Here is a 12,298-nt window from a genome sequence, read left to right as displayed (position 1 = left end):
GAAAAAATTGCATTATCATCTGCATATTGGAGAATATTACAAAAACTAGAGACTGTACGATCTAGATCGTATGTATACACATTATATAGAAGAGGGCTGAGAACAGAACCCTGAGGCAACCCTTTCCAGACCCGCCGAGGAGACAGAAGGGATCCATGAATGCGAACACAGATGGAACGGGACATAAGAATTTTGCATATAACATTGACGAGTCTCTCTGGAATACTCAGCTGTAGCATTTTCTGTCTGAGTAAAGGAGGCTGGTCATTGTCATAGGCGGAAGATATGTCAAGAAACAAACCGATGTCGTTTTCATTATCAGAGAACGCCGTGCGGATGGAGGTACTAAGAATGCTTAGACTATCCATGGTACCTTTGGAGCGGCGGAAACCAAATTGTGATTCGGAGAGGAGATTCCTATTTTCTACAATCCACTCAAGGCTGTTTTTGATTAGGTATTCTAGAATTTTTAGAAGGACTGAACTGAGGACAATGGGTCTGTAGGATGAAGAATCAGAGGGATCCTTACCTGGTTTTAAAATAGGGATAATAATTTGAGTCTTCCATGACTCAGGAAAGTTACCGGATATGAAAAAGTGGTCGATAAGCTTAAGAAGGAAGGATTTAGGTACATGGGGCAGAGTACGGGACACCGTCGATACCAGGAGCCGAGTCTTTCAAGTTATCTAGCGCACAGGAAAGTTCCGCAAATGAAAATTCATCGTTTATTTTATCAGAAGGAGATACTACTAATAAAAGGAGGGAGAACAATCGATGTTCGGAACATAGGGGGGAGCTAATTTATCAGTAAATTCTTCTATCCAAGGAGAAGAAACATCATTAGAAGTGGGATTGTTGCCTAGAAGGCCTTCTGCCAGACGCTTTGACTTTCTTCCAGACAAGAGAATGGGGGGGTTCGAGGTGAAAGAGATTCACAGAATAGGTACCATCCGTTCTTTTTCTTTTTGGATAGGAATCTTCTAGTCTGAGCGCAAACTGTTTGGTAGTTTAGGTGACTATTCATATCGACCCTGGAGAGATATTTTTCTTCGGCGTTCTTACGCGCCTCAACACTAGCAGTGCACTCACCGTCCCACCAAGGGGGTGAAGATATTTTTTTTGAGGGGATCTTTACAGAAAACGATTTTTTGGCTGCAGTATGGATACAAGTAATAAACTGATCATAAGCTAATACGTGATCTGATGGATCTGTGTTCAGCAAAGGTTCAAGTTCATTGTCTAGGAGATCATCATACTTTGATCAATCTGCTTGCTGAGTTCTATATTTCAAAAGAGGTTCTAATGGGCGAGGAGGATTGAAAGAAGAGCAAAGGGTAGTAATAATGGGCATATGATCACTACCATATGCATTGGGGAGAACTGATCAAGTTAGGGTAGGAGCTATGGAAGGAGAAGCAAGAGTAAGATCTGGAATACTGATGATGAGCTGTAACAAAAGATTTTTTCTGGGAGGGTTTGACCTAAGAAAGTTAAGACCAATGTAGTTGATGGAACCCAGGAAACACCAGAGTCAGTTTGCTTTTTCGTGTTTAGCCTTCTGGCCTTAATTACCTGACCAGAGCCTCGCGGAATGAATATAATATCGTGGTACCTAGTTACCACGATATTATATCGTGGTGGTAGTAGATAATATCGTGGATAGTAGATAATATCGTAATATAATATCGTGGTGGTAGTAGATAATATCGTGGATAGTAGATAATATCGTAATATAATATCGTGGTAGTAGTAGAGGTAGTTACCTCTTCCAGATACCAATCTGTGGGGATGCCACGAACAACCCCCATTCGGGACACCAAATATTTTGGGATCATAGCTGATAAATTGTTTTCTGAGAGCAAGGGGTTGTTGACAAAGTTATTGGTATCTTTAGGGGATTTAAATATCATACTAATTTTACTGCGGCTAACCGCTTTTACACCTCCTTCAACAATGCCGGGTACTCTGTTTTTATGCATCAATTGTGCAAACTTCAACACTCTTATAATAAGTCCAGTAGACTGGTCTGCATCTGTGCGTGAAACGTGGACAACGAATGATCCGGGGTCAGTATCACTATATTGGAAATTTGAATCCTCTTCATAACCCGGTTTTGTAAACGTCGATTGGATTGAATCAAAGGAGGAGAGCTTTTTTTAGCCTCATGGGAAATTTCAGAGTTAGCTGGGCGTTTTAATCTCCTGATTATTCAGCTGACTAGTAGAAGCCTCGCACATGTCAACATCAGGAGGCGGGGGGTCTCCCCCATCAGGAGGTTCCTTGCCCATTATACAATGGGCAAGAGGGAAAAATTATAATACTATACCAACCTTAGTACCACCACCAAGACAACACAAACAGAAAATTTAAGTTTCACAAGCATTTTATGTAATTATATCACGATTTTATCTCGAACACGTGTAATTAGCAACACAATGACCGGAAAAATCCTCACACAATATTTCTCTCTCCGATTATTAGTTTAAAATTCTTCTAGTTCTTTCTAGAACAATGTTACTCCAGCAGAAATCGTCTTTCCATTAAAAAGAATCTACAACAAGCACAAATGTTTTATGCCGGACACATACATAGCTAATTAGGCACTAATTATAGGTTCTATTCATATTTCTGTAGGAGATACTTTCTAGTTGGAGTAACGCACACGGCAGGGACGGAAACCCGGAAATGTGTCGAGTCCTTAAATCCATGTTTGGGATAGAAAATGATAGCTGTCAGTGTCAATTTAACATAAAACATCTACTGTACTGACGTATAGAATGACATTGACAGACATCTTTTTTTGTGCTGCTGTGCTTATTAATTTCACATCTCTAAAAAAATCTCATCTCATCAAATTTTTATTGTGAGAAAAAGGTGACCTATTCCAAGATTTTCTTATTAATATGAGTAATGTGAAAGGTAATCAAACTACAGAAATAAATGAATCCAATGGCAACGTCAAGCACGATCCGACTAGAGTCGGTTGGGTGAAATTTGATGACGAATCTGCACAAACAAATATCCCTAAGAATCATGTATCTGAAGGAGTACCCACTACTGCAAATTCTACTTCCGCAGAAATCAATTTGAATCAAGCACCTGCAATTTTGAATACAGAATCAGTACATGTGAACCTTGAACGTGGAGATCGAAATATAGAACCTGTAACTCTTAGCACTTTGTCAAAGAATGTTGAGTTTAATAACGTTCATCGTGGATTTTGTAAGTCTATCATGATCACTTTTTAAATGTTATTTATTATACAACACAGTTATTTTGTTTACTATGGAAATATTCAAAGAAAAATTTAATTAATGAATTGAAAATAATGCTAAGTTAGATGGACCTTTGTTACTTGTTACTCAATTGCAATTCAATTACAGACCTATTTATCATAAAAATCATAAAATTGAACTCTAATTGAAATATAAATTATTAAACAGAATGTGTGATGAAATCTTAAAACATCTGTTTTTAACTATTTTAAGCCAGTTCCAGACTTATAGAATGAATTCCTGTGAGCTCCGAAAAATGAGAGTGTGAGCAGCTGTTGAACTATTCCTTTTTTTGATTCATATTCGGTCTTGCTCTATCTTTTTAATTGTGCCATTTTGCAATTTATGCCTATAATTTACCTCTTATGCCATTTAATACAATCAACTAAATGATTTTATTTTGGCTTTAAGAGATATTCATATATACACATACACAATAACAAACCAATTATGAAACCTTTTAGGTAATGGTGACACTATAGTGACACTGCTACCAGTCAATAGCCAATGGCCATGGGTGACACCAGCTCGATTTCGTCCAGAGCTAGTGCCAGAGGAACTAATGGCACAGGGACTTACTGTAAGTATGCCTTTATATGATGAATTCTATGCACAACATTATTACACACAGTAATTTAAAATATTAGATTATAAATCAGACTATATTATGCACACATGTTTCTTAGCAGCCTATTTTTGTTGTGCAGCTAAAATATATATACAGTACAACAAGCGTACTTATGTCTATTATGTTTTATCTTTTCAAGAACAAAACCTTATACCTATTGGTATAACAATATTATTAGTGTGAATCTATCTTGAAGCAAAGTATACTATATTATGTTGGTATACAAAATCAACAGATAGATGATGATTAGATTTGTTTTCATATGAAATAAAATAAGATATTCATTTTTTCTTGACATCATTATGTGTGTTACATTCTACATAATGACCATGACCCTCAGGAATAAAATTAAATTGTTTAACCTGTGTGTTTAACAATGGTTTAGATCTTAAAAAGTTGAAACTTGGTATATATATAAGTGCCATGGGGACTTTCTGCTCTGTAGTCACAAAGAGAATTCTCCGAAATTTTCACAGGAATGGGAAAAATAGAATGCACAAAGATTTTTTTTTAATTTTCAGCTCACTGTGGAAGAGTATGTCCATGCTATGGAACTACTTGTGAATGATGGCAGATTTACTATGTACAACATTTGCTACAAACGTGTGCTGGTTTGCTGGGTCAGTGTAGCATTCATAGTGTTGCTGTCCCTGTTATTTTCTGGACTCACAGGCCTGATACTGTTCTCACTAGGAGTTTTATGGTTGATACTTAATGCAGCTGCCATATTTTTATGTATGTGGATCAAATTGAGACTTTCAAAAGGCATGGAAAAATGCATGGCTACTGTCAACAGATTGCTCAATAAACACAAGTTAATACTTGCTTTAGATGATAGAGGAAAAATATCATGCCACAAAGTGAACTTGTGTTTCATATATTTTGATTCGGGGCCATGTATTGCTCATATCCAACAATTCATCGAAAGCGAGGAAGGCAAGTCCATAATGCAAGGCTGGGAACAGAGGCTTGATGTCACGGTCAATGATATAGTTATCCAAGGAAGTCAGTCAACAAGACTGTCTAGGAAACAGGTATATTTGTTAATCTATAGTACAGTTAAATTATAATTATTAGTATAGAAAGATAGATTTTATACTAATAATCTATGTAACAACATTTTAAGAATCTTCTGGAACTACTTAGGTACTAGATTTGAAGAAATACCTCTGCATGAAAGCCAGTGGGTAGTATCTATTTAACTTATTAGAGTGAAATAAAACATCAGTTTTGGGTATACCTATGTGAGTAATGTATCTAATATGAATCTATAAACCAAAATATGGAAGGGACATGCAGTGTGACCATTGTTTGCCATGCCATACCCTTAACATTCAAATGCATTTTTGTAACTAACATTTTGGCCATACTATCTGCCTGATAATATCAGTTGTAAATAATTGGAACCAACTAATATGTGCAATTACCTATACAAAAGAGTGTACATTTTTTCCTATTCATTCTTCTATTGTCCAGGCCCCGAGAATGCCATGAATGTCTCTGGAACTGTTCAAATGACTATTTAGTCTGGTTATTTTTAAAACAACACCAGCAACATCGCCAGCAGCCGAAATCATACATACACAACAATGTTTGTTTTATGAGTTGGCCTTTGACATATCTCAATTCATGTTCAGGAACATGAATTGATCCTTCCATACATTTGTACGGTTACTTCTATGTTTGCGCCTTCGCATTACCGCCGCCGCCGTCCCGATATATTATAGAAAAATAAATATGGAGGTCTACATGGGACTAATAGAAACCAAAACATTTTTTTTAGAATTTTTCTTTTTCTTTATAAGTACTAAAAAAGGTTGGCTTGCCAACTCGAAGGATTTCCGGAGCATCAAAATCGGTTTAGTCGTTTTTGAAATATTCACAATTTTGTAAGAATATTGTGTTCGCGACGAACAACTAGTAGGTATTTTTTAAGTCATATAATAGAAAAATATAAATACGAATGTATGTGTACAACTTGAACGAGCGGTCACTGATTTCCGGGACAAAAGGCAACCCGCAAGGGGTCATGGCGGGACCACCCCCAAAATTGACCCAGAAGGGGGACGCTCCCGGAAAATCCGGGACGGTTGGCAAGCCTAGGTTTAGGTTAAATCCCGATACGTTGTTAAGTTACGAGCGGACGCAAGAAATAAACGCGGCCGAAGCCGCGGGAAAAGTAATTTTTTGTATATGAGCGAAATTTAACGAATTAACAAATCATTGTTTATGATATCTAGTCCTGCGAAGTTGCTGTATTTTAAAAATAACTCTGTAAAGCTTTTTAAATAACTTCACTGATAGCTAACCAAACTTTAATTTTAAGAGATATAATGATATACTTCTATATTATTCTCCTGATACAGGTGTACTTCACTTAGAGGTCACAACCACATTAAAATGATGTACCATTTTGTTAAAGAAATAAATTAATTTGAATACTAACGTACCTACCTACGTACGCTAGTATTTAGCATGCTACTATTCTAACACCTAAAATTGCACACTACATTTTGTAAAACTAATTTTATTTAACATCATATATTTTATACATACCTACACAAACGCACACAGTATGCAAATACCAACTCACAAAACAATGTATTTAACTGACTTTTAACGAGTTCTTGAGTCGACATAAAAAGCAACCAAACTCGTGTGCGAGAATTTTGACAAAGTCGAGCACAATCTCACGTCTTCTCACCTGAAGAAGAGGGGGGTCGGTAATTACGACCCCCCTGATCGTAATTAATGAACGCCCTAAAAGGAAAAGATAAATTAAACATTTGTAAATATTTCGTTCTTTTCTGAACTAGGGCGTTAATTATGCTAACTAAACCTATTATGTACACTCCAATATAAACATGTCTATGTACATTTTATTAGTAGTTTAGTGGGTAAGCGAGGCATATGAATGTGCAGGGTATGGCAGAGCAGGTGTACCTGCGTTACCTGCAGCGGTGGGGCAAAGACTTCCTCCGGCGCCGGCTCGACTGGACCCTCGAGGAGGAAGGCGGAAACCCCACGGCGCCGCGACATTTAACCAATGCGCTCTGCCCTTGTCAATACGTTGAAGAAATATTGCGGAATAAAGAACCAAAAGATACGCGCGCCTGTTGCCCCTGCTGCAACAATTGGCTCAGGCGACGCGGTCTCGATTGACCCAACCAACCGCTGCAAGTTTGGCAAGTTAGACTATGCTTAATTGATATTAATGAAAATATTTATATTATTGAGCGCGTCTGTGCTAGCTAGACCAGACATAACTACTTTCACATTATATCGCGTGTTATATGTCCAATGGTTCAACATATAAGTTACTTATTATTTTACTATTGCATTACTATAGCATTCCCCTTTAGTCTCCACTCAGCACGTAGAATTATAGTATAGACTCTATACTAGGAAATAGATAAAGATTCCATATGCTATTAGCTCCGTAAATAAATGCTTTTTGGTTTCTATTATTATTATTAGAGTAAAACAGAATGTTAAGTTATGCAGTTATGCTAGTTCTGATCTTGTATTATTATAATATTAATATTTTTAAACATGTCCCATAGATATGTACCTAACATATTTTATGTACCTAACATATTTTATGTCCATAATAAAACGGTGAGTTTACTTTATTGATCTCGACGGAACTTTATAATAAAGATAAAAATAGAATGCACATTATTAATTTTTCCGATGGAAGCGATTCTATTTTACAGATTCTATTAAAAATTAAAAATCCCTATGTACAAACTATCTGCCTAACAATATTTTTAATTAGAATTGAAACTATGATTAGGTTGGTAAATGATATGTAATGTCTATCTTTACAGGAGAGGGCGACGCTGCTGTACCTACGGTATGTGGCTCGGTGGGGGGCGTACGCCATTAAAAATAGATTGAATCTCAGCAGCACAGTGCCGGGGCGCCATGGACCAAAATATGTCTGCCCATGTCAATTCATAGAAGAACATCTGCAAACAAAACCTCCGGCGGGCATCGCAAAATTCTTCACTTTGCCCAATCAAAATGTCCAGTTATACTAAAATATTAATATAATCATGTATAAATACAAAGTATTGAAATGAAAATGTAATCCGTCCACTGTGAGTGAAAAATAATAATATATTTATTTTTACCTTAATATTTTAGAAATGTAAGAAATTTTAAATATTCCATTTAATGTTAGCCAGACCAATTCCGTCCAATTATTCTGCTCAACACAATTTTTAATAAGTATTTATATTAGTATGTGAATTAATATTAGCTTTATCATAACTGTACTTATTGTTACTAATTTTTAATGTCTATAAGTGTAATACATGTTTAATAACAATTAGTTAATAACCAGTCATTGATAAAAAATGAAGTTTCGTTCTTATATTAAGATTTACTTTAGTACAGTCATCACTATTATATATACTATATTGGAATAATATCGACTTCGGAAATAGATCATCACAACTCTTAAATGTCTCGTAATCAAACCCAGTCAAACTTGACATAATAAATTATAGTCCGTCGCGTTAAATATTAGACGACTGGGGCAATCTGTCGCCAAATTTTCAAGAAACTAAACATATTTTTAAATATATATTTTTTTAACAATACCAAATTCATTTACACAAATTAAGTAAAGCTTACTCTATTCCATGCTTTAATTTAACATTTTCTATTTGAAGTCACTTTTACAAGGAGAATATAGGCGGAGGCTTATGTTCTGCAGTGAATTTCTCGTCGGTAAGATGATGTACTGATGTAATGTATGTAACATATTAGTTTTAAGTATATATTCCCTAGTTTTAGTCTGACCACATGTCAGGAAGGCCTGTGGTCACATTATAATATTCTTTTTCACAATTACCATAAAATAGTTGATTGTATTTGTAAGAATAAATGTTAGTGCTGGGATGTATGCAGCTGGTGCGGATTAGATCTAGTACATTTATTTTTACATATTCATATCGAATATAGCCATATCAAATAAGTACCAATTTCTCTGTCAGCATATCGAAAATATTTATTAAAAATAACATCACAAATTGGGAATCTAAGGCTCGAATTTAGGAGTATAAGTATATAGTTTTGATTTATTATGGACTATACAAACAGTATGGCCTGATAAACACAATTTTGTAAGTACATAATAATGAGCTACCAACTTTCCTTTTAAAATATTAGATTTGTGAAATGCCTTAATATATTAAAAAAATTGTATTACTTTCGTGAATATATTTATGAAATTCCTTAGTACTTAAGCCTTTCTCAATTCTCAGCGAAGGCGATTTCTTTATACTTATTGTTCTTTGATACTTATTGTTTATATACTACATATAAATTGTGGTCAGTTATATATATATATATAGCCACATGTTCATTAAGGTCACCAATACTGATGGAATGGCCCAAGGATCAGCAGTCTGTTAGTGGAAAGGCTAAGCTGTTAATTGAACGTATAATCAGCTAATTGCTTGTGTTGTGGCTTACACATTAATTTATTAATAATAAAATGATACCTGTATATTACTTGTGGGAGGACTGAGAGGTCATCCTACATTTGTGCTTAAGGGTTGATTTATTTGTATTTAACGTAATTAGTTAAAGTAGTTATCCTAGCTACCTTAAACACAAATTGCCTAAGAAATGTCAAGGAAAATACAATAGATTTGCCAAAATATTTTAAATGGGGATGTTGTCAATATAGTTAACTTATGGCTTTCATTCGCAAGCCGGCCACGCACAAGCATACACCGTTATGCAAATCATACTTTTCCAATTTTAACATAGATACCAGTATATGTATATAGGTACAACAGATTATTTTGTATTATAGTCAAGTGGTAGTGACAGATTAACAATTCATTTGTGCTTACAAACACAAAGCAAGCCAAGAGAATGCAAAATATTCAAAGAATTTCAATCTTCTCATTTTATAAATAAATAAAAAAATAGTTTTCATGTTCTATTTTCATTCATTCATTCATTCCGGCCCGACTTTGCATTGTTATGAAAAACCGATAATATTTGAGACTTCGTAGCGAAGCTTTGCATTTTAATTAAAATTAATATAAATGTACTTATATAATATGAAATATATAAAATTAAACGACGCCGACTAACTACTGAAGGAGCAGGAGGAGAGTAGGAATTTATAAATTTCACATTCAAGCAAAAGCTTTTACTACGTGGTCTTAGCATGTATTTAATAAATGCGTATCTAGTATACGACTAACTGAATTTTGTGATTGTCTACATTCCATCATAAAATTGAAGGAAAGGTCTTATAAGTAAATAATATTCTTTCGTCTGTAACATAATTAAACGTATATTTACGATTATGAAACTTGTGTTAATGATATATAATATACATATAATTTATACATTATTGTTGTATTCTTTATTTTTATTAGTGTAGTGAAATAACAATAAAATAAATATTTTGTTTATGAATAAAAGATGCTTATTACTTAGTACAAAACACTGAAATCTCAAATTCTAATATTTTTTCCACTAACTCTGATCGTACCTTTCCTGGATGGCCTTTCCTATTTATTGCAGGTTTTGTCTCAAGTATACTGAATAGGCAGCTGGACTAAATTTTGATCTGATGCCTCTTTGATGCACACCTCAATACCTAATATAGTGACAAAAAACCTGCAATACATACATTTTATAGATTTACTTACGTCCCTATAATTGTAATTCTACAAAAAAAATCAAAAGTAAAATAGACTCCCTTATAGTTTGATCGCTAATAACTCAGGGGTACAGACTCTCAGTAGCAAATTATGTTTAATGATATATATTAGGTCCTTACATATGAAATTGGCGTTTGGTACAGGAGGAACAAAAAGTCGAATATTTTTTAATATATTTTTTATATATTTATTTAATCAAAGTAAGAACCATTATTATCTATGCACTTTTGCCGTCTCATCGGTAGTTCATTGATCCCTTTACTAAAAAAACCAGGACGGGAATCAATAAAATCTTTGAAGGCGCTTTGGACTGCCCTATCGGAGTCGAATTTTTTCCCATGGAAGAAGTTATCCAAATTTCGAAAAAAAATGGTAATCTGTTGGAGCAAGGTCCGGGGAGTACGGTGAATGTCTTAGACATTCCAATTGAAGCTCCTCTTATTTGGTAGCCGTCTGTTGTGCAGTGTGTGGTCTAGCGTTGTCGTGAAGCAGCAGTGGCGTGGAGCGATTGACCAGCCTCTTTAGCAGCTAGCTTTTCCATCATAGTTTGCAATTGCTGACAATAGACGTCTGCCGTGATCGTCTGGCCAGATTTCAGAAAACTAATGAACGACACCGGCACTAGTTCACCAAACGCTTATAAGTAACTTTTTATGGATCAATTTTCGCTTGGGGCAGAATTTGCCTGGCTGGCCAGGCGATTCAGCCATTGCGATGAGCGTTTCCGATTATCGTAGAGAATCCACTTTTTATCACAGGTAATGATTTGATTTAAAAACCCTTTATTATTGTGCCGGTTAATACTTTATTATTGTTACACTCAATTCGTGAGGTACCCACCTTTCAAGTTTCTTAATCTTCCCAATTTACTTCAATTGGATTAAAATAGTTTTATCACTAACACCGAAGCCTGTAGCTAACTCGGACGTGGTTTGCGATGGATCCGCGTCCACAATAGCCAATTCTTCATTATCAACTAGGGTCTCCGGTCGTCCACGGGGCTTGTTCTGCAGGTCGAAATTTCCAGAACGAAAACGTTGAAACCAAAACGCACTGTGTTTTCTTTTGCGACACGACCGCCATACACATAATTAACCCTTCGAGCCATTTCCGCAGCACTGGTGCCACGGTGGAACTCGTACTCGTAAATAATTTTCCATTTTGTAAACCGAGTGACGCAAACAAAAAAATCAGAAGAAAATACAAATGAATGACGGTTAAAAGTTATAACGGAACACAAATACATGTGTAAATAGTTGTATAAATTTGAATTTGGAATTCCTAACCAAAGAGAAATTTGTGATTAGTGGCCAGTACAACAAAACGCCAATTTCATATGTAAGGACCTAATTTATTTTGTAAACTAACTAGCTGTACCCATCTACTTTGATTTGCGCCCGAGTGAACCCATTTCTGGGCATAACATTTCATATAGGTACTTCTTATCCCGGACAATGACAAGTCCCGTAGGAAACTCTTATAACTATTGGAATTTGGTACGAAGATACCTTAATAACTACCGGGTTAACATCTTCGATACATTTTATTCGGGAAAATTGCGAGGGTCAATAAATTCATCATTTTACTGAAAAAAAAATGTCGTTGAAAATGCTGCCAGCATAACAAAAATAAGTAATTAGGTAATACAAGTAAGTACCTTTATTTAGATATCGATGGACCAGGACATTCCTTCAGTGCAG

The 12,298-nt window shown here is 35.2% G+C and overlaps 1 protein-coding gene across 3 annotated transcripts; it reads left to right on the top strand.

Moving 5' to 3' along the window:
• Window positions 1-2,781: 2,781 nt before the first annotated feature.
• LOC128675128 (uncharacterized protein) lies at window positions 2,782-10,285 on the top strand. 3 transcript variants are annotated; one of them, XM_053754423.2, is made up of 5 exons: window positions 2,783-3,222; window positions 3,740-3,855; window positions 4,425-4,937; window positions 6,826-7,092; window positions 7,734-7,874. In XM_053754423.2, the coding sequence occupies exons 1-4, from the start codon at window positions 2,904-2,906 to the stop codon at window positions 7,063-7,065; spliced, it is 1,188 nt and encodes a 395-aa protein (XP_053610398.1). In that variant the 5' UTR covers window positions 2,783-2,903; the 3' UTR covers window positions 7,066-7,092; window positions 7,734-7,874. The 3 variants fall into 3 exon arrangements, with proteins under 3 accessions (XP_053610481.1, XP_053610398.1, XP_053610307.1); XM_053754332.2 differs by having other exon boundaries at window positions 6,826-7,088; window positions 7,734-7,873; XM_053754506.2 differs by lacking the exon at window positions 6,826-7,092 and having other exon boundaries at window positions 2,782-3,222; window positions 7,734-10,285.
• Window positions 10,286-12,298: the final 2,013 nt, after the last annotated feature.

This window comes from Plodia interpunctella, chromosome 1 (assembly GCF_027563975.2).
Source record: "Plodia interpunctella isolate USDA-ARS_2022_Savannah chromosome 1, ilPloInte3.2, whole genome shotgun sequence".
Lineage (NCBI taxonomy): Eukaryota > Metazoa > Arthropoda > Insecta > Lepidoptera > Pyralidae > Plodia > Plodia interpunctella.
The sequence above is the reverse complement of the archived record's forward strand: the minus strand, read 5'-3'. Positions and strand labels throughout refer to the sequence as shown.